This window comes from Melanerpes formicivorus, unplaced genomic scaffold, assembly GCF_026170545.1.
Source record: "Melanerpes formicivorus ecotype bairdi unplaced genomic scaffold, bMelFor1.0.p_v2 SCAF_17, whole genome shotgun sequence".
Classification (NCBI taxonomy): Eukaryota; Metazoa; Chordata; class Aves; order Piciformes; family Picidae; genus Melanerpes; species Melanerpes formicivorus.
In genome coordinates, this window is record NW_027142369.1 from 15,069,098 (window position 1) to 15,090,151 (window position 21,054).

The window sequence follows — 21,054 nt, forward strand, 5'->3', positions numbered from 1 at the left end:
CCTGATGGCAGGATGATGTGTGTTGGCTCCCATGGAGGGTTCCACAGCAGCCAGCCACACAAGCTGCTGGCTATCAGTATTCCCTTGCTTCACTGAGCTCCTGGCAGGAATCCCAAAACACTTCAATTTCAACAGATCTTTGCTATTGTGCTCTGGATTTTGATCAAAACTTTCCTAAGTGGAGAACATTCCAGCCAGCCAAAGCTAGTCCTGATTTCTGTTTTCAGCTCCAACTCTTGCTAAAACCTCTGCTTGCTTGTTCATGTGTGAAAGTAGTTCCCAAAGTCTGTACAGAGCCAAATACAAGAATGAGGCAATGTCACAGTCAAAAATACTCGAGAATAGGTATTAAAATCCTGATTTCCCCAAGCTGTTGGAAGGCTTTGGTAATCATTTCACAGTGCTTTTAGGCAGGGGGTTGGATGTGTGGATTCTCGCTTAGTCAAATGTGTCTCAAACACTGACAGTCCTCGTGCCATCCATATTTATATCCAGTAATGATTCAGGCTCTTGAAAAATCATGCTGAAATTACATCTTCTATAGCTTCAATTTCCTGCTGCTAACAAGGGGATGATTTGCAATTTCTTGTTGGTCCTCCTCTCTGCCACAGTCTGGAAGCATTGCTCGGTTACCATGCTGAGTTCTACAAGGGAAGATGCCTTTTCTTTTTCCTATGTATTGTCTAGTTCCTAAATCTCACAGTTTTGAACTGTTATCTCTAAAAATAATTTTTGTGATTATTGAGATCATTCTGTATAAATTGCATGTGTATATATTAGCATTTTGTGGCCAAGAAAGCTGATGGTATCCTGAGGTACATCAAGAAGAATGTGGCCAGCAGGTCAAGGGAGGTTCTCCTCCCCCTAGTAGGGCCATATCTGGAGTACTGGATCCAGTTCTGGGCTCCCCAGTTCAAAAAAGACAGGGATCTACTGGAGAGAGTTCAGTGGAGACTACAAAGACACTGAGGGGCCTGGAGCATCTCTGTGAGGGGGAAAGGCTGAGAGACTGGGGGCTGTTCAGCCTGGAGAGGAGCAGCCTGAGAGGGCATCCTCTCAGTTCTGATCAATAGCAGGGGTGCAGGGCAAGAGGATCTAGTTGCAGTTGTCCCTGCTTGGTGCAGGGGGGATTGGACTAGATGACCTTGAAAGGTCCATTCTGACCCAAACCATTGTATGGTTCTATGAATGCTGATGCTTACTTGAGTAAGTGGAGAAGAGAGAGTATGTTGTGATGTGAGTCGATTCTAGACCATGTATGGCTCAGCTTCCTTAGGTTAAAAAAAAGAGCTAAACCTCTGACACAGGAGAAATGTTCAGTGCTGTGAAAAACTAGCAAAACAACCAATAAGGGAAATACAGTGGTGTTAATTAGTCACTGTTGTGCTAATGGACCACTAGTGACAACCAAGTACCTTGCTGTTGCTCACCTCACAGGTTGCTGTGAAGTAATTTAAGCAGACATGTTATTTGTTAAAGGGTTTCTTTCAATGCAGTGCGGTGGGATATGTAGTGTAGGGTCACCAGGTGTCCTCTGTGACTATTGCTGCTGGGTGTGGAGGGGAGAGATGAACTGCTGAAGCCAGTGACAGTCAGGGGAGCTGCTGCTGCTAACCATTAGATTTTACTCATCTTCCAAATGTATGTGAAGAGACACCCTAGATGCATGCTTGGGAAGCTGGTCAGTGTAGTACGTGAGCATGCATGAACAAGAGTGATAAGATGTTGATATTAAGCTTCCTTTCCTTACCCTGTCAAAACAGCTGGTGAAAGGGCTGCAGCAGGAGCTGAACCGGCTGTACACGCTCTTCTGCTCCCGGAATCCTGAGTTCGAGGAGAAAGGAGGGAAAGTCTCCATTGTGTCCCACTCCTTGGGCTGCGTCATCACCTACGACATCATGACTGGCTGGAACCCAGTCAGGCTTTATGAACAGTTGCTGCAGAAGGAAGAGGAGGAGCTTGAAGACCGTTGGATGAGCTATGAGGAGCAACGTTTGCTTGAAGAGCTTTATGTAACTAAACAACGGTAATGCACCCACTTCTGATTATCAAAGGAGAAAACCACATCTCAAGATGGTGCTCTTTGAGTGTTACCAGAACTTAACCATGGCTGTTATCTTTTGTGGCTGATGTTCTTCCCCTGAGTGGCTGTGGTGAAAGCTAAACGCAGGACTGAGCAGGCAAAGGGAGCTGGCACTACAGTAGGAGCTCTAAATCTACATCCTATGGGCTGTACCAGAACCAAGCAAGTAGCTGCTGCTCACTGACTAGATGCAGTGGGAGCAGATCATAGCCAAGAAGAAAGGAGAAGGTCAGGCCATTAGCCCTTCAGATACTTGAGAAGCACAACAAAGTAGCTTACAGGTGGGCAGTGAGCTGTACTGCTGAGCAGAGCCTGAGCAGTGAAATTCCCAAGTTGCTAGAGCAAAATAAGTTTTCCAAGCTGAGCCTAAGAAATTGAGCTCCACCAACTGGATACAGATGTAATTGCTGGGATTTGGCTTATGGGGTTGCTGCTGGCCTGCAGATCACCTACCAGCTTCTTCCTGCTCACATCTAGAAATGTTGGTCCTATTGGGAGTGTGAAGCAGCGCTGCCCACTGTGACAGAGTCTTAGTTTTGGCAACTTGCAAGTGTTCATAGGGACTCTAGGTGTTAGAGGACATTGCAGATCATCATGATGTATCCACAGTGTTAAGGTGTCTTAGCTGTCCTAACCTGGGTATTGAGGTACTATTAAGACACCCATAGATGAAGCCTGAGCTTCAGTTTTGCCAGTGGAACTGAGGGTCAGTCATGGTCACAGTTCTTTTTGGTTCCTTCTTGAAACCTGTTGTAGTATTGGTGGTACCTTGGAAGCATTAATACAGCTTCAGATCTCCTGCTCTGCTTGAAATCAGTACATCAAAGGTTGGACCAGATGATCCTTGAGGTTCCTTCCAATCTTGTATTCTGTGATTCTATGTAATTATGGATTGGTACAGGACATCTCTTGTCAGCTGCAAGGCTGGATAAAGTGCAGTCTTTGTGAGAGAAGGAAACCATGAAATGTAGTTCTTGATGGTTGTTCAGGATGGAGGAGGAAAGGGCTGTGGGGAGACTTCCTAGCTGCCTTCCAGTACTTAAGCGGGGCCTACAGGAAAGATGAGAGACTCTTCATCAGGCAGTGTGGTAACAGAGGAGTGAAGATTTCAAATTGAAAGAGGGGAGATTTAGATTAGATGTAAGGAAGGAACTGTTCATTACAAGGGTGGTGAGGCACTGGAACATGTTACCCAGAGAATTTGTGGATGTTGCATCCCTGGAAGTGTTCAGAGCCACACTGGATGGGTCTTGGAACAATCTGCTCTAGTGGAAGGTGTCCCTGCCCATAGCAGGGGGGTTGGAACTAGATGACATTTAAGGTCCCTTCCAACCCAAACCATTCTGTGATTCTAATGAAATTGTCCAGGCACATCCTTCAGGCTTACCCCTAGCATATCATCAGAGAAGATATACCATGTTCCAGCTCCTGAGGCACCTACTAACATCCTGTAACATCTGCTAACATCCTGTAACTTCTGGATTTCTGGTGCTGTAAGGTTGGCAAACACAGAGTGGATTTCTGGACGTGCTTATGCAAGATATGTTGTAGCACCTACAAATATTCTACACTGTAGAATCACACACAGGGTGTGAGGTCAGGCATTGGAAACCTTCAACAACAGTTCACAAGAGTCAAATATTCTTCATGCCTTCCTTTTTAAAGACTGAACCACACAACCATTTTTTGACAGTACTGGGAAATCATTGGGAAGTTTTAGCTCCAGACTTGATTCTTTTTAACCAGGGTGGCAGAGGTTAATCTTAAGGTACTTGTTGGGTCCTTCAAGTGGCTCAGTTGGTAGTGCATCAGACCCTTAATGGGAAGGTTGTGAGTTCAAAGCTTGCAGTGGGCAGTAGTGTCCTCCCTACTCTAGTCATGAGGTCTGGGGTGACAGGTTGGAATTGATGATCTTTGAGGTCCTTTCCAACCTTAGGAATACTGAATGTTTGTTTTTTTACTGAATGTTTCTGTAACACTTACATGGAACTTGAGCAGCAGCAGGAACTTGAGTAAGGGAGGGTTAGAACTAGATGATTTTTAAGGTCCCTTCCAATCCAACCCAACCCATTGTATGAACCTATGAATGTTATGAGATGGAGTCTCCCATCTCTGAAGGGTATTATGTTCTGAGACCGGTGACAGTTTTGCCACTCCATCTGAGTGCTTTTTATTGTGGCTGCTTTTTAAACTCAAGCTAACTGAGGGTGCCCAACCTTTTTAATGCCAGTTGAAAGGGTGGGACACTTATCTCCAGCTATTCCCCCATAATACAGACCTCCATAGTGCTTGGGCCACAGAGTTTTCTCTGGCTTTGGTGGGTTTTTTTTTTATTTAATAAGAAAAACAAACCAAACCAGATGATTTAGCTGCAAAAACACTGAGGAAACAGGAGGTGAATCACCTGCTCCTGAGGAAATAGGGTAGGCAGATGCTTGGGGTGCTGAACAAGGAAACTGTCAAGTGTTGATTGATTTCTTCTGTGGCCAGAGAAAGAGGATTTCACATATACTGATTCTTAATCAATTGAACTGCCTCCAAGAAATACTGACACCATCACTCTCTCTTCCCAGCAGACAAAACTGTTGGACCCCACAGGAATGCCTGTTTGGATCAGAGAGGTTAAGGCTGCATTTTTTATTGGATCTCAGAAAGATCTCTATTTTCTAGGTTGAGAGAAATAGAAGAGAGGTTATATGGGTTAAAGGCATCCACCATATCAAAACCACCTGTCTTAAAATTTAAGGTATGTATATTTGAGAGGTTTCTCCTGAATGTTCTCCTTGCTGTAAAAACACATCTGCAATAGGAATGATCCTGTTTACTGGGTTGGGTGGGGTTATTCCATGTCCCTAGAGTTGATGTTGGTAGAATCATTCCAGTGTGTTGGTTGAAGTCTGTGTCCATGTGTCAATGTAAATACATTCCTAGATTCATCTATTATTTGTTACAAATATTTATATGTAAATACATAAACCTTTATAGAAGTTGTTATTGCTACACACACAAGACAACTGTGTGGAAAGATAAAAGCCATTTGCCAAATGACATTCATCATGCACCTTAAACAATTTCACTTCTACTGTGTTGACTAATCCATTTCCCTCGGGGATTACTTTTAGCATGTCACAGCTCTCAGCAAACCTGATTGAATTTTCCTCCAGTGGTGGATTTTCCTCCCAAATTATTCTGCTCTGACAGTTAATACAAGTCACTTCTAGTCTCATGAAAGAAATGGCTTGCTAATCAGCTGTACAAATTTGCCAGAACTTTTTAGTATTGGGGAGAAGACTTTTGCTAGCTTTTTGGTGGGATGTACACCATTTTCTAGTTGCTCAACTATCCTGACATTTTAAATCATAAAGATGTGACATGATAGATGAGAACAAAATAGATTATTGTGTCTGTATCTGCCCTCTTTCTTTCCATCTGAGTTCAGAAGGACTCCCAGAAGCCAAGGTCAATCTTGAGCTATAAAAAAGAGAAAGCTAACCATAATTCAGTTTGTCATAGCCTTCTCCTTTTCATCACTGCTCAGAAGTGTGTATCATGCTATTATCTCTACCATCAAGGAAGCTGGAGTCAGACCAATATTCCTCCAGCTCTGTGAAAAATTTTCCCTGCTAAGTTGTGCTTAAACTGAAGAGGTTTTGAACAGTTGTTTTTCAGGGGGAGCAGGAAAGGAGGGGAAGAGAAAGGGAGGATTACTGCTAGGTAGTTTTCCACTGCAGTACATCCCTTCTGTTGCCCTGACTGAGAGGAAGATGTTTTGTTTCTGGGAAACTTTACACTAGTGACTTTCATTGAAAAGGCTGCTCTGAGAGGTTGTGGAGTGTGGAGTCTCCTTCTCTGGAGAGATTCAAAACCCACCTGGACATTGTGATCCAGGGCAAGCTGCTGTGGGTGCCCCTGCCTTAGCAGGTGGGTTGGACTGGAGGGTCTCCAGAGGTCCCTTCCAACCCTTGCCATTCTGTGATTCTGTAATTGTTCAATTACCATGCCTGAGACAGAGCTCCAGGGAAAGAGAGAGGCCTTCCATGAACATGAGGGCAAAGTGCTTCTGCCAAAAGAGGGTTTCAGCAGGCTGATTGAAAGATAGTTGCTCATTAGCAACCCAGTCCAGCTTACTGAGTGTGACAAGCTTGTTGAAAGAGAATGAACTGCTTTGTAGGTACCAACAACAACTGCTTTGTGGGTACCTGCACCTTGACTCTTCATGGCAGACCAAAGCTCTGCTTTGATCATGAGTTGCCATTCACCACAAATGCTTGATTGACCAATTACTTCAGTCTGTGTGATGGAGGAGACTGGACTCTGGTCACTGATCTCCTTAGGCTCTAATGGGCATGTACAACTGTCATGAAAAAGGCTCAGCAGTGTTGATGTGTTGCCTCTTTTATGGACTTCAACAAATTAAGCTTCCCAGGATGAGAGAGAGTCTCTAGTCCTACATTAAGAAAAGTTAAGCTTGCTGAGGTTGAGCAAGCACAGAGGTTGCTTCTGGCAAGGCAAGCGCAAGAATAAATTCAGCAGCTAACTTGGCCAGTGTTGAAATGATCTTTGCAATTGACTGAGCCTTTGGGGCAGAAACAAAACCACCAAGCCTGAAGATACGAAGTGTCTTGTACTGTAATAATATATTGCACAAGGCACCAGAACAAGAACTTGAGGGTGAGGTATCTTTCTCTCTTCCTCTGCTTCTCAGATGCTATAATTGAATGCACTTACATCAATGGGAACTGCGTGTGTTAGGAGCAAAGCAAACACTCTTTGTAGAAGCACAGCCTTCTCCCCACCAGCTGTGCGAGAGAAGTTGGAGGGAAAGGTTAAAGGGGCTGAAGAACATGAAAACATGAAGGATGATGTGATACCTGTCCCTTTATGACTCTGTGGTGCATGAAAATAACTGTCAAAAGTTGATTTTCAGTCACAGTTGAGAAGAGCAGAACAAGACACACTGCTCCCTAGGACTAACATGGAAATCCATTGCAATCTGGACTCGTCAGTGTGCTGGCCCAAGGTGCTTGAGGATTTCTTAGCACTTCTCATTCACCCAGGCTTAAAGACACTCTTCTGAAAGAAGCTCAAGTGCTTAACCTTGTGGTTTCTATGTAGCATCATCTGACAGTGATATCAGTGTTGATAACTATCACAAATTACTTTTATTACTAGTGATTTAGCATGTGTACAAGAATTACAAGAGCTTAATGGATGCTGATGTGCAGCCTTATCTGAGACGAGGAAGCCTTTAAATCCAATTCAGGAATGTGCCATAGAGTTCATCACACACTGCCCAGTTCAGTTCTCTGTGTGTTACACTTGTAGAGGTTTTTGTTCCCTTTGTCTGTCATAGCTGCAGGGCATTTCTGGGTGCAGAAACAGGTAGAGGCTGGTGCAGAGATCTTTACTTCCTCATTCTGGGAGGATATTTGGGATACTTCAGGCTGAAAGACAACACAGAGCCATAAATCGTAACTGTTTTAACATCACCACTAAACAACATTTATTTCTCCCCCACATTCACCTGTGCACAGAAGAGCTGTGCTGCCTCAATTATGTGAGCTCATTCAGCTGATTTTGGTTATTTACTTTGGAAAATCCTGCAGTCTGAAGGTGAATGGATGACTCTTTGGCTCAGCTTCTGCTTAAAATACAAATAAATTCATTAAGTCTTCTGTTTATGAATCATACCCAGAAGAAAAGTGCTTGCCTGAGTATTAAACCTTTCTTCCTTGTGATTAAACATTTACAGGGCTATATGTGAAGTGCTCCATTCCTGCTTCTAGGAGAAACACAAAAATGAATGTTTTATAGAAGGATTTTAGTCCTTAGTTCCCAATGGGTTTCATCTTATGGCAATCTTCTCATCAGCCCCTCTGCAACAGCGCTGAGAGTCTAATGGCTGCAATTTAGAGGACTTTATTTTTGGAAGATTTAATTGTGATTTCTAGTATTCACTGCTTTGGTGTTGGTCTGGTGCTACCCATTAAGGTGCCCCCACCTCTTGGTACTTTGTAAGCATTTCCAGAGCTGGGAAACCACACTGAAAGGCTGGTGTGTGTAAGAAAATACATAGCAAAGAAGAGCACTCTCCAAGAAGAAAGCTTGTGTCCATTGACACTGTTAATCTTGTGTCTAGGAACAGAAACAACAGGGCAAAAGCCATGCACCCTGTAACCACCAAAACTATTTACCTTGTAAGATTTTAGCCTGGTCTGCAGTTGGCTAAGGGGAAATCATGAAAACATCTTTCAAGAACCTGCTAGCAAGTGTAAGCTGCTAATGGCTTTCAGATTTCTTTCTGAAGCAGAAAGACCATAGTTGTGTGCTCCAGGTGGTGGATACAGGAGTATCAGATGGACTAAAGGGCCAAAGGTTGCTTATTCACTTTAAAGGATTGCATGGTGAATATCCGCTTCTGTTATAAAAAGCTTTCTCATCTTCAGATGTCCAAAGTGCAAGGATGGAAGGGTCTGTGTAAAGCTTCATTCTAAGAAAGGAGAGAAGCTTTGTCTAGACTGAAGTAACAATGGAGATGACAGAGCAGAACTTTGCAGCATATGACACTGAATAGCTTTGCTGAAGACCGAGATGGTTGTTTCCATTCTTTTGGAAGGAAGAGGTGGGGTGCCAGAGCCAAGACAGAGGAGGAGGAATGTTTTGTGCAGTGCTGGAATCTGATAGATGAAACAGACTATTATTTCTACACCCTCACTCCATGTGCTGATGTATAGAGAAGGCACATGGGAATCCAAGCGTCCTCCACATGCACTTAGCAAGAATGCAGCTTTTGCTCTTGCTGGCTTAGTAGCAGCACACTAGGAGTCGCTTGGTTGTAGTGCCTTGCAAACTGGGCAAGCTGCAGTGAAGGTCTCATAATGGTGAAGTTTATTTTTCATAGAAGGAAATACTTTAAAGGTTAAAAAATAATTTTGACTTACAAAAGTGTGGAATGTTGGCCCAGGTTGCCCAGACAGGTGGTAGATGCCCCCTTCCTGGCATCATTCCGTGTCAGGTTGTTTAGGGCTCTGAGCAACCTGATCTTGCTGCAGATGTCCCTGGACTTGACCTTTAAAGGTCCCTTCAATTCTATGATTCTATGTTATAACTACAGAGTTTTACATCTGGTGTTTCTAGGAGATGATGGCTGAGGGTTAGTAATGGGATACAGACCCATTCACCTCTAGGTCCCTGTTGAGTCCCAGTCTACATTAGGGTTCTCACCTTCCAGTGTTAAGGTTCTCAAACACTGGAACAGGCTCCCAAGGAAGGTGGTTAAATCCCCATCCCTGGAGGTGCTTCAGAGATGCAGGGATTCAGTGCTGAGGGATATGGCTTAGCAGCAGCCTTGGTAGAAGTAGAGAATGGTTGAACTCAATCTTAAAGGTCTTTTCTAACCAAAGGAATCCTGTGGTTCTATGTTCACCTATGGTCATCTCTGTCAGATGGGTTAGCAGTTGCAGGTCAGGTTTACTCAGTTGCCTCAGAGCTAGAGGCAGTCTTTTTAGAGCAAAGTTATAGTAGCTTTACATGACATGAGAGTAGCACACATAGTCTGTCAGTGTGCTGTACTTGCCCCTTGGCAGCAGCTCCTGACGTGGTGACTCTTTGACAAGCACCATTCTGTTAACGGCACCAGCCTGTATGCCTGTGACTGCTACTAGAATTCTCTAGGTCACCTTTAATGCTCAGTGTGGCTTGCATTTCTACTTCCTCAGTGGTTGGGTGCAGCAAAACAAACTATGGAATACTTGGTTAGGATAAGACAAAAGAGATGTGGTAAGCTTTGGGATGTTTCAAGATAAATCAGTCTTGTAAAACTTGCCGCATTTCCTTAGTGTCTTCCAAATTCTTCTTGCTCCAGCCTTTCCAGTGTTGGTTGACCTCTTCCACTTCCAGTATCTGACTTGCTTTTCAGCTTTACCACTGCTGTAGCACCACAACATGTATCTCTATCCTCACAGCAATGGAAAATGGGAAACTTGACCCTCATGTTATATCTATGTGATAGTGGTCTTCCCCGTTCTGACTTAACAATACTGTGCAAATCCCTCAGTTGAAATGGAGAAATCAGTTGAGAGCTCAAGCCCAGCCATGTTTAAAACATCGTTTCCATCCTTGTTAACGTGGATCAAATCTCTCATCAGGTTGAGAATTTCTTCTGCATGGGATCTCCGCTAGCAGTGTTTTTGGCATTGCGCGGCATCCGTCCAGGGAACAGTGGCAGTCAAGACCACATTCTGCCCAGGACAATTTGTAACCGCTTGCTGAATATTTTTCATCCAACAGATCCAGTGGTGAGTTTTAATTGCAGCTGCAGGCTTTTACCTTGACTGTTTTTAAGCAACAGCTGTGTGCTAATGTGTGCTGTTCAAAGGTGTGAATCAACACAAGGATGTTCTGGCACAGGACTTAATGATGTTAATGATTATCATGCACTGGCTTGGGGATTGTACCTGTACAATAGCAGTTCCTGCAGAGAATTGCCTTAAGTACCAGATACTTTGCTTGCCTTTGCAGATTAATAAGCATAAGATTAAAGATTACTCTGCCTTTTTTAGTCCCCAAAGACATAAGAAATAATCTTTCTCAGTCAAGTTCCAGCTTGTATTTAACTTAGTGACTTCTGTTAAACATCAGCTGTTCAAAGATACTACTGCTGTTAAAAAACAGGTTTCACAAGCAGTTTACAAGATGCTATAGAAAAACAAAACCACTGATACTGTGTTGGGGCTTTTTGTCTTCTGCAAAGGGTCCAGAGTAACAGGTTGGTAGAGGATGGGACCATATTTGGAAGGACAGAATTGGAAGAGGTTCAACCCTGTCTTTATACTCTTCTATAGATAGCCAGTGTTTGCTGTTATCAAGGAGCCTTTGGTCTGCATCACCTTAGCAACTGCTTTGATGCAAGCTTGATTGGGGACTTCATGTTTATCTTAGAATAATAAATTTGGGGTAATTTTGTGTTTAAACTCTGCCTGAATCTGAGTATCTTCAGACTTCCATCCAGACATGCTTGATCTGCCCATCAAGATCTTGTTCAGCTCCATCTACTCCAAAACCTGAGTTCCCCTGGGACACTCAGGATGGTTAGTCAGGCTGCAGTCTGTGATCCCACTCTGCAAATAGTAACTTTACTCAGTTTTAAGAGAAAAGACTGCAGAATGGTTTCCTACATGAAACAAATTAAAAATGGTAAATCAGTAGAAAATGATTGGTTTTAATAAGCACACCATGTAAAGAGTCATCAGACAAGACGTTTACATGGCCAGTCCCTCCCTCTCTGTTGCATTGTGCAGAAGCAGCTGAACTCTTTAAAGTGTGCACTATCCATCCACGATGACCAACATCTGTTGATGGTAACTTGTGTGCTCCAAACACGCTGCAGTAGAAGCAGTGTTGCAGGGCAATGTGCAACAGTAAATGCACAAGCAACTGGACAGCTAATGTATCTTCCAGACTGGGAAAATAAAAGTGAAATGGAACATAACACCACCATTCTGACAAATTCTGGGCTCCACCCCTTAGATGTTTTGGGTTTGAAGTTGGATAGGACTCTGTATGGGGAGGGATGTTTTTCAGTCTTGCCAGTCATGATGTTCTTTCCTGAATTACTCTTGCAGGCCTATAGGTTAGAACCTTTAATTCTGAAACACTACAGCAACATTTCGCCTGTCCAGATCCACTGGTACAACACTGCAAACCCTCTACCTTACGAGCATATGAAGCCAAGTTTCCTCAACCCAACAAAAGAAACTACCTCAGTTACAGAGAGCGAGAGCGTTTCGGCTGTACCAAGCCCAACTACTTCTCCAGTCATGGTTCGACGGCACTATGGGGAGTCTATAACAAATATAGGCAAAGCAAGTATATTAGGTAACTCTGCTTTATCTCCTTTGTTTTGTAGATTCATAGAATGGTTTGAGTTGGAAGGGACCTTAATGCCTCCCTGTCACCTTCCACTAGACCAGATTGCTCAAGGCCTCACCCAACCTGGCCTTGAACACTTCTACAGAGGGGGCATCCACAACTTCCCTGGGCAACCTGTGCCAGTGTCTCACTACCCTTACTGGAAAGAATGTGTAGGACTTTCTTGTAGGGCTTCAGTGCTTTGTGGTGTGATGGTCGAGGTGCAACCACAAGCACTTCAAACCTCCTTGGTTGTACCTATAAAGGTCATGTGCGGGTTTATGGCTTGTTTAACTCCCAGCTGATAGTTCCTTTGCAGAAAAGACAGTTTATGTATGCTGGAGTCAAAGCTTGTGAGGAGAGGATGTAGATCAGGGAGTTTGTTCTAGCTGCTGTACTGTGTGCTGGCAATGTGCGCTTTGAGCCCAGAAGGCAAACCATATCCTGGGCTGCATCAAAAGAAGTGTGACCAGTGGGACATTTTCCCCCTCTTCTCTGCTCTTGTGAGACCACACCTAGAGTACTTCATTCAGCTCTGGTACCCCAGCACAAGCACATCAGACTGCTGGAGCAGGTCCAGAGGAAGCCACAAAAATGATCAGAGGGCTGGGGCACCTCTGCTATGGGGACAGGCTGAAAGAATTGGGGGCTGTTCAGCCTGGAGAGAAGAAGTCTCCACGGAGACCTTGTAGCAGACTTCCAGTACCTGAAAGGGCCTGCAAGAAAGCTGGGGAGGGACTTTCTACAAGGGCTTGTAGTGAAAGGATGAGAGGCAATGAATCAAATCTTGAGGAGGGCAGTATTAGGCTGGAGATTAGGCTGAAATTCTTTAGAGTGAGGATGGTGAGACACTGAAACAGGTTGCCAAAGGAGGTCATGGATGCCCCTGCCTGCAGATGTTCAAGGCCAGGTTGGATGAGGCCTTGAGCAACCTGGTCCAGTGGAAGGTATTCCTGCCCATGGCACAGGGGTTGGCACTAGATGGTCTGGAAGGTCCTTCCAACCCAAACCGTTCTATGAATTTATGATTGTTGCCTGCCTTAAGGAAGCAACATCCTGGTGAATTAATAATTTCCACTCTATGGGGGGAAAAGGTAAATTGAAGTCTGGTTTGTGACTGCATTTTTGGGGTTTGGCAAATAGAAGAAAAAAATCACTTTTTGTGAGCTATTACATTTACCTAATGATTTCACCACAGGACATTCAGGCTGGCTTAATGTCAAGTCTGTCCCCTCCTGGCTTTCTGTTTCAAAAAGAGCCCTGGTTTAAGTGAGCTTAAATTCACTTTTACTGGAGCTCACATTTGAGAACACGATTGCAGTTGTTGACTCAAGGCGTTTCTTTAGCCCTCTCTGTGGGATTTGAAGGAAAGCTGGTGCCAGGATTCTTCCCAATCAAACAAGTCAAGTCCTTAAGTAGAAGTAGGTTATGTTTCAAAGCAGGGTTGCTTTTTGCTGTTACTGTAGTAACTTTAATGGCTTGTCCATAAGGTGGCAGCAAAGTCGGGAGAAAACATCCTAGATCTGTTCTTGACTTTTATACCCCTCTTAGTGAGCAACCAAAAAAAGTCCCTGTGCAGCACATTTTCCAGTGTCTGTAGGGTGATGCCAGCAGAACGATCCTTAAGGAGAGGAGTATCTTAAATGGGATGGGATTCTTAAGTGCAGAAGGTACTAACATTGTTATAGAGCATTTTGATCTTAGCCTTAGACTAGAATTACTCTTCTCTGTAGAAGTCCCACATTTCTTGCTGCAAGAGTCTTCTCATGTATTTTTGCTCCTCTAACTACAGCTTCCAAATTACAGCCTTTGCTTCTATGCTAGATTAGCCTCATGATAAACAGTGAACGCTGAAGTCAGATAAGCTGTTCCCACCCTAGAAAAGCATGAATGGTGTTTTCCCTCATCTGTCACTCAACTCTAATTCATGGGTGCCACAGTGACTTTAATTTGCTGTTTGATTTAGCTGCCCTTCTGTTTGTGTTTGGGTTTTTTTTTTCCTCCATGCCAACTGCAGGAGCTGCGAGCATCGGGAAGGGCCTCGGTGGGATGCTTTTCTCCAGGTTTGGAAGGTCTAGCACAACCACCCCACAGACACTGGAGGCAGGAAAAGATGGAGCTGAGGGAGATGATAAAAAGGCCACAACTGCTGGGTCACCGCCTTTACCACACAGCAGCTCGGGGTTTCTTGAACCCACAGGTTAGTGCTGAGGCTGCCTTACAAACCGTGTGGAAACGAGAGCTTGGGGGGGCTCCATCTGTATGTTTGAGAGGCCAAAAATGCTATAATAAAATGTTGTCACTATTGGGTTAGGTTGGTTTGCTCTAGCATGATAAATACTGAACCTGAGCTTGCTTCTTCCCTATCTTAAGACTGTCCAAAGACTGACTCTTTGTTCTGGCTTTACTGGTTTTTTTTTTGTTTGTTTCCTAAGAAGAATATTGAGGTACTGGAGCATGTCCAAAGAGCAACTGAAGCTGGTGAAAGGTCTAGAGCACAATGCTTATGAGGAGCTGCTGAGGGAACTGGGGTTATTTAGCCAAGATAAAAAGAGGCTAAGGGGAGGCCTTCTCACTCCCTGTAGCTCCCTGAAAGGAGGTTGGAGTGAGGTGGGAGTTGGTCTTTTCTCCCAGGTAACAAGAAACAGGATGAGAGGAAACAACCACAAATTGTGCCAAGGCAGGTTAAAGTTGGAGGACCATAAAGCCCTGGAAGAGGCTGCCCTGGGAAGTGGTGGAGTCCCTATCCCTGGAGGTATTTAAACACCATGTAGATGTGGTGCTGAAGGACGTGGTCTAGCAGTGACATGATAGTGTTAACAGTTGAAGATCATGATTTTAAAGGCCTCTTCCAATCAAAATGATTCTATGATGTGGATTGAAAGGGACCTTTAAAGGTCATCTAGTCCAGCCCTGCTGCAGTCACCAGGGACATCTGCAACTACAGCAAGTTGCTCACAGCCCCAGACAACCTGGCCTGGAATGGTTACAGCGATGGGGCTTCTATCACCTCTCTGGGCAACCTGGAACAGTGTTTCACCATCCTCGCATAGAAAATTTCTTCCTTCTCTCCAATCTACCTTATCTTACGTTTTGTCCATACATGTACCCCAGTCGTGTATGTGTATGCATGTATGAACTGTGGTTACTGAGGTCTGCATATCAGTAGTTCCTAGACTCTGCATATCAATAGCTCCTCTGCTAGGAAAAACAAAGTAATTCCTGCAGAGAATTCGGGTCACTATTCATCATTAGTGGATTTATTTACATTTCCCCACGCATGTACGATTCTGAAGCAATCTGAATCTACAGGCACGTATGACTGGAAACAGAAGCTGCCCTTGTCCTGATGTGAACCTCCCAGAACAGAATGTGCAATTTTTGCAGCTGGCTTTTTATGGAAAAATATAGGTACTTCCTTTGCAGGAATTCATACTGGGTGGGTTTTATTTCCACACTTCTCCTTGGCACTGATGCAAGGCGAGGGGTGGTTTTTGCAATCTGAGGAGTCACAAGTATGTTGTACCCTGTGATAGTGTCCGCATGATGCATTGCTACGAGTTCTTCACTGCTCATTTCAGCAGGCAACCTGTCTGAGTCTGTAGCTGAGGACAGAGATTTGGTTTGAAACTTGAGGAAAACAGAGCAGCATGAGAGCAAATATGGTGGAGCTGCCATGAGGTCCTTTTGGGGAGTGGAAGGGGGGTAGGCACGCCTACGTGGTTCCTGCCTCCCTCTCTGCTGAAAGCCTGTCCCTGCTCCATAGAAGGAGAGCGTGGAGCAGAGGCCAGGGAGGCTGTGAGCTGAATGATGCAATCCACAACCCAAGTATTTGCTTCTGAGAGGGCGGCCGCTGGGCTTGTGGTGGGGCTTGGCTGCCTCCCAAGCTGCCGTAACGGCCTCTCAGACGGAGTCGTTCAGGGCGTCCTTCCTGCCAAGCGGCTGGCTTTTATGGACAGATGGCTCTTGGTGGAAATGACTCTGTCTGGTCATCTCCTGGTGTTTGAAGGCTCTGACCTCCTCTCCTCACTGCGTGTGCGATGCTCCTGTGCAGAGGCGCAGGGATGTGGTTCCCCAAGCACCATGCTCCCTCTCTGCGCTCTTCCAGCCAAGAACTAACATTCCTTCAAACTGGCTTTGATAAATGGCTGCATTTTTTACTCAATATGGGGTTTTGGCTTTTGGAGCTGAGCAGGCTTTTTGTTTTGTCCTTTTTCATTCTATTGCTCCTTGTAGAGATTTTTTTCTTACTGTTTTTTTCTAACCACCGAAGTGCCTTTAACAATAGGTTAACCATTGGCCCCGCTAAAGATGCAGTGAAAATTGCCTTGAATGTGGAATTAATCAAAGCAGCCATTGAGCTTGAAAGGATAGCTGCTGAAAGAGCTTTGCAATGATCTGGAAATTAAAAGGGCTGGTGCTGCATGGGGACTGCTGGTTTTCAGAAAGGGCTCCTAATGTTGGGTGTAGTCTCCTTGTGGAGCCACTGAAGAAGTGAGAAGTTCATTTGTTTTAGAAAGATCTGAGCGTCCAGCTTCTGAACGTCAGTGCTTCCCAGCAGGGCCTCAACATTAGCTGGACACGTCTCTGTACTTATCAGGAGCATAAATTAAGTGTATTTATGTAGCTATTAAAAGGAAAACAGATGCTTAAAAATGCCAGCTTTCTGCAAGCTTTAAGTTTTAGAATCATAAGATCAATTTAATTGGAAAAGACCTTTAAGATCAAGTCCAATCATGAACCCAACACTGCCAAGTCACCACTAAACCACGTCCCTCAGCACCACATCTACATGGTCACTGCCAAGTCACTGCTAAACCACGTCCCTCAGCACCACATCTACATGGCCTTTAAATCCCTCTAGGAATGGGGACTTTACCACTGCCCTGGGCAGCCCATTCCAGGGTTTAACAACCTATTCAGGGAAGAAATTTTTTCTAGTGTCCAACCTAAGCCTTGTCTGGCACAATGTGAGGCCATTGCTTCTTGTTCTCTCACTTGTTACTTGGGAGAAGAGATTGACCCCCACCTGGCTCCAATCTCCTTTCGGGGAGTTGTTGACAGCAGCAGGGTCTCCCCTCGGCCTCCTTTTCTCCAGGCTAAACCACTCCAGTTCCCTCTCCAGACCGTTGGCCAGCTTTGTTGCTCTTCTGACAAGAAGAGTCAGAACCCAAATCTGATGGGTTTTTTGATTCTGCTGATGTGCAACTCTAATGATGCTTTTGTTTCTTGTTCCTTTTCCAGTGGAACTGGAGCACAGGATTGATTTTGAGCTCAGGGAAGGTCTCGTGGAGAGCAGATACTGGTCTGCCGTCACATCGCACACTGCCTACTGGTCATCTCTAGACATCGCGCTTTTCCTCCTCACCTTCATGTACAAACAGGACCAAGAAGAGCCTGACAAATCCAATTTGGACTTGAGCTGAATTTTTGGCTGGGGCTGGGGAAGAAGGTTGTAAAGCAAATGGCACAAACCCAGATGGTTTACTGTGGAACTGCAGTAATGTATGGCATGGAGGTTTCAGGTTTAAGTGCATGTTTGGGTGTGGGTTTTTTTCCTATTTCTGAAGAGCAAAACTGAATTTGTATTTTGAAGCACTTTATAGTTCTAAACGTTTTTTTTTTGTTTTTGCAGTGCTTAATTAGCCCTGAAATGACCCCAAATTCTTGTTTGACTGTATAAAAAGCTGATACAATGTGTAGCATCCTGTAAGCACAGTGGTACGGTGTGCTTGGGTGACATCCTTGTTAATGAGCATAATGACTGTTTAGTTCATTGAAGTATAAAAGATGAGTTGATTTAAAAAAAAAAACCCACACAAATCAAATCTAAATCAATTTCCATTAACAAAAATACATGTTAAGAGACAAACCTAAAACTGCCATATTCTGATGTTTTCTGTATCAGTCAGTAACAACTTGCTTGTGTCATTTCTCCAGGACTTCATTCAGGTCCACGTCCTCTTCTCCATTGAAAGACCATCTGACTGCTGGCTTTTGAGGGTGTATTATTCCACATTGACCTGTTTAGAAATGAATGCTGAAGACAAAAAAAAACAAACAAAAAAAAAAGACAAAAAAACAAAAGCATGGAGCAAATATTTGAAATACTGTAATTATAATTTATTCTTATCTCTAATAATTGTTTTGGTTTATTCCAGTGTATAAAACATTACTTTTTTACTGGTTTCTTTTGGCATAATTTAAGAACCACGTTTATTTTCTACAGTGTTAAGACTTTTTCTCAGAAATACATATCTTTGTACTACTATTCAAATGAATCTATGGACACTGTGGCACACTTTAAGTATTTTTTCATTAAAAATAAATATTTGTGGTTTCACACAAATGACACCAGTCACGTTCTTCTCAAAGGTGAGTAACTGCCCTTGCTTTTTAGGTCCCAAGTGTTTCTCAGCTTTTGACTTCACTTCAAACTTTGTTTGCAGGGGATCCAGTTGCCATGTGCGTTGTTAAATTTACATGGCCATTGTAAATGCATGTGGGCTGCAAGTGGAGGGAGGGGATTCTGCCCCTCTGCTCTGCTGACATCCCACCTGCAGCACCGGGGCGAGCTCTGGAGTCCTCAGCACAGGAGGGACATGGACCTGTTGGAGTGGGGCCGGAGGAGGTCAAAGCAATGATTCAGAGGCAGGAAGCCCTCTGCTGTGAGGCCATGCTGAGAGAATTGAGGTTGTTCAGCCTGGAGAAGAGAGGACTCCAGGGAGACCTTCTGGTGGCCTTTAAGTACTTGAAGGGGTCAGTAAGAAAGATAGGGACAAACTCTATTGTCCCCTGTTGCAAGAGGATAAGGGGTGATGGTTTTAAACCAAAACAGGGGAGATTTAGACTAGATAGAACAAAAGCTCTTCACTGTGAGGGTGGTGAAACACTGGCCTAGGCTGCTCAGACAGGTGGTAAATGTCCCATCCCTAGAACCATTCCAGATCAGGTTGTCTGGGACTGTGAGCAACCTGCTCTAGTTGCAGATGTCCCTGCTGACTGCAGCAGGGTTGGACTACATGACCTTTAATGGCCCCTTCCAACCTAAACCATTCTACGTTTATACTGTAGTATAACTACATTTATAAATGCAGTGAACAAAGATGTTGAGACAGTGTAAAGCACCACACTTCACTGTGGCTCTCTGCAAAGAAATCCTTCTGGCCTCAGTGAATTGTGATTCTCCTGCTTGATGTATTTATCTCGGTTGATAAACAACAAAAAAATTAAAGCAACCCTGTGAGAGGTGGAAGCTTGATGTCTCTGCTCCAGAAAACAGGCTTCTGTTTACATTGCTGGCTTCCTAGATAAGTTGTTTAATCAGCCCTTCCTAATTAGGAGAGCTGCAACATAAAAAGGGAGAATCCCCTTTTGTAAGTAAGAGACACAAACCATTTCCAAATGTGCATGGTTTGTGTTTTCAGTGCCTGGAGTTGGATCGCGTCGCTGCTGTGTTATCCCCATCCACTACTGGATCTACACTAGATCCCAGTTTAAAGGTTGTAAACAGATGGGGGTTAATTCCTGTCATTCTTGTGGTCTGTGTAAACTGCTGGTGTCCAGAGTGTGGTTCAGATTTATGGACTAGCTGTTCCCCTCTCCTCAGAACGTGCTAGTACTTGCTGACTCCTGTCCATATAAGGGATGGGATCCTACTGTTATGTACTTAAACCTTGGTGAATCAGGGACAAGACAGAGCTGAGAAGTAAATTATATTCTGTGAGGAGAAGGGATAAGAAGGATCAATACCTGTTCATTGCTTTACATTTCTCCCGAGTTAATGGACATGTATTCATGTCCATCTAGTGTAGTGTGTCCAGTTCTGGTGCCCTCAGCACAAGAAGGACATTGAACTGCTGGAGCAGGTCCAGAGGAGGCCACAAAGATGGTCAGAGGGCAGGAGCACTTCCCATATGGGAACAGGCTACAAGAGTTGGGGTTGTTCAGCTTGGAGAAGGCTCCAAAAAAGATGGGGAGGAACTTTTTACAAGGGCTTGTAGTGATAAGAGGAAGGGGATTGAAGCTGGAGGAGGGGATATTTAGATTGGAGATTAGGAAGAAATTCTTTGCAGTGAGGGCGGTGAGACACTGGAACAGGCTGCCCAGGGGGGTCATGGATGCCGCCTCCCTGGAGGTGTTCAAGGTCAGGTTGGACAAGGCCTCGAGCAACCTGGTCTAGTGGAAGATACTGCCCATGGCACAGGGGTTAGAACTGGATGACTTTAAGGTCCCTTCCAACCCAAACTATTCTCTGATTCTATGGTTCTGTTCTGATTTGTAGCGTCATAGAACATCTGCAAATCTCCACTCTTAATCACAAAGTTAAAACATACCTCAGAACAATAAATGCAGATTTATTCTACAGTGTATGCAGAGGTGTCAAGCATGCTGTGGGCAGGCTTTCATCATTTTAATCCTCAAAAAAGATCTCTTGTCTTCCTGCAAAGATGAAACACCATTTGAAAATGAAACTCTGAAGTTGTTAGGAAAAGGGCTGCCCCATTTCCCTTCTGCACAAACTCGAGTGGGTCACGTCTCTGCATGCTGCAGTCTAAATTTCACGCTTGAAACTTTCTGGTCAGATGGTTTGTGGCATAATATAGAGATGGAATGTCCTGGCTTCCAATTACCAACTTGTTTTCTTCTGCAAGAATGATGTTTAGCTTTACAAGCTGTGTTGACTGGTGGTTTCTCTTGAGAAACCAAGATAAGGGGAACACGCTGCACTGTTGTCAGTCTTTGACCGATACTGAGCTGTTTTCTGAAGAGAAACTTGAGAACTTAGCCCAAATTTCATGCTTACAGTTTTTTTGCTACAAGGTCATTTTGGCAGATAATCAGCATTAATTATGGCTGTGGGGTGGGTATTTGTATTTGTTTTGTGGGTTGTTTGGTTTTTTTCTTTTTCTCTGAATTCTATCACTTCCCTCCTAATTATTCTGTCATGGTTTTACTACAACCTCTCTTCCTTTGTATATGTAAAGATGATTAGGGGGCTGGAGGTGGTCCAAAGGACGGCCACAAAAGCGATGCTGAGGGCTGGAAAGCAGGGGCTGTTC

General features: G+C 44.1%; 1 protein-coding gene across 2 annotated transcripts in view; it reads left to right on the top strand.

Annotated features, from left to right (window-relative positions):
• Positions 1–18,869, top strand: part of DDHD1 (DDHD domain containing 1) — a 79,362-nt gene extending 60,493 nt beyond the window's left edge. The window contains exons 8-13 of one of the 2 annotated variants that reach the window (XM_068149065.1): positions 1,764–2,026; positions 4,754–4,829; positions 10,231–10,380; positions 11,707–11,959; positions 14,010–14,192; positions 17,237–18,869. In XM_068149065.1, the coding sequence (XP_068005166.1) occupies positions 1,764–2,026; positions 4,754–4,829; positions 10,231–10,380; positions 11,707–11,959; positions 14,010–14,192; positions 17,237–17,418 (1,107 nt within the window). In that variant the 3' untranslated portion in view covers positions 17,419–18,869. The remainder of the gene's footprint in view (positions 1–1,763; positions 2,027–4,753; positions 4,830–10,230; positions 10,381–11,706; positions 11,960–14,009; positions 14,193–17,236) is intronic. The other variant, XM_068149066.1, reaches the window with a different exon arrangement.
• The last annotated feature ends 2,185 nt before the right edge of the window (positions 18,870–21,054 follow it).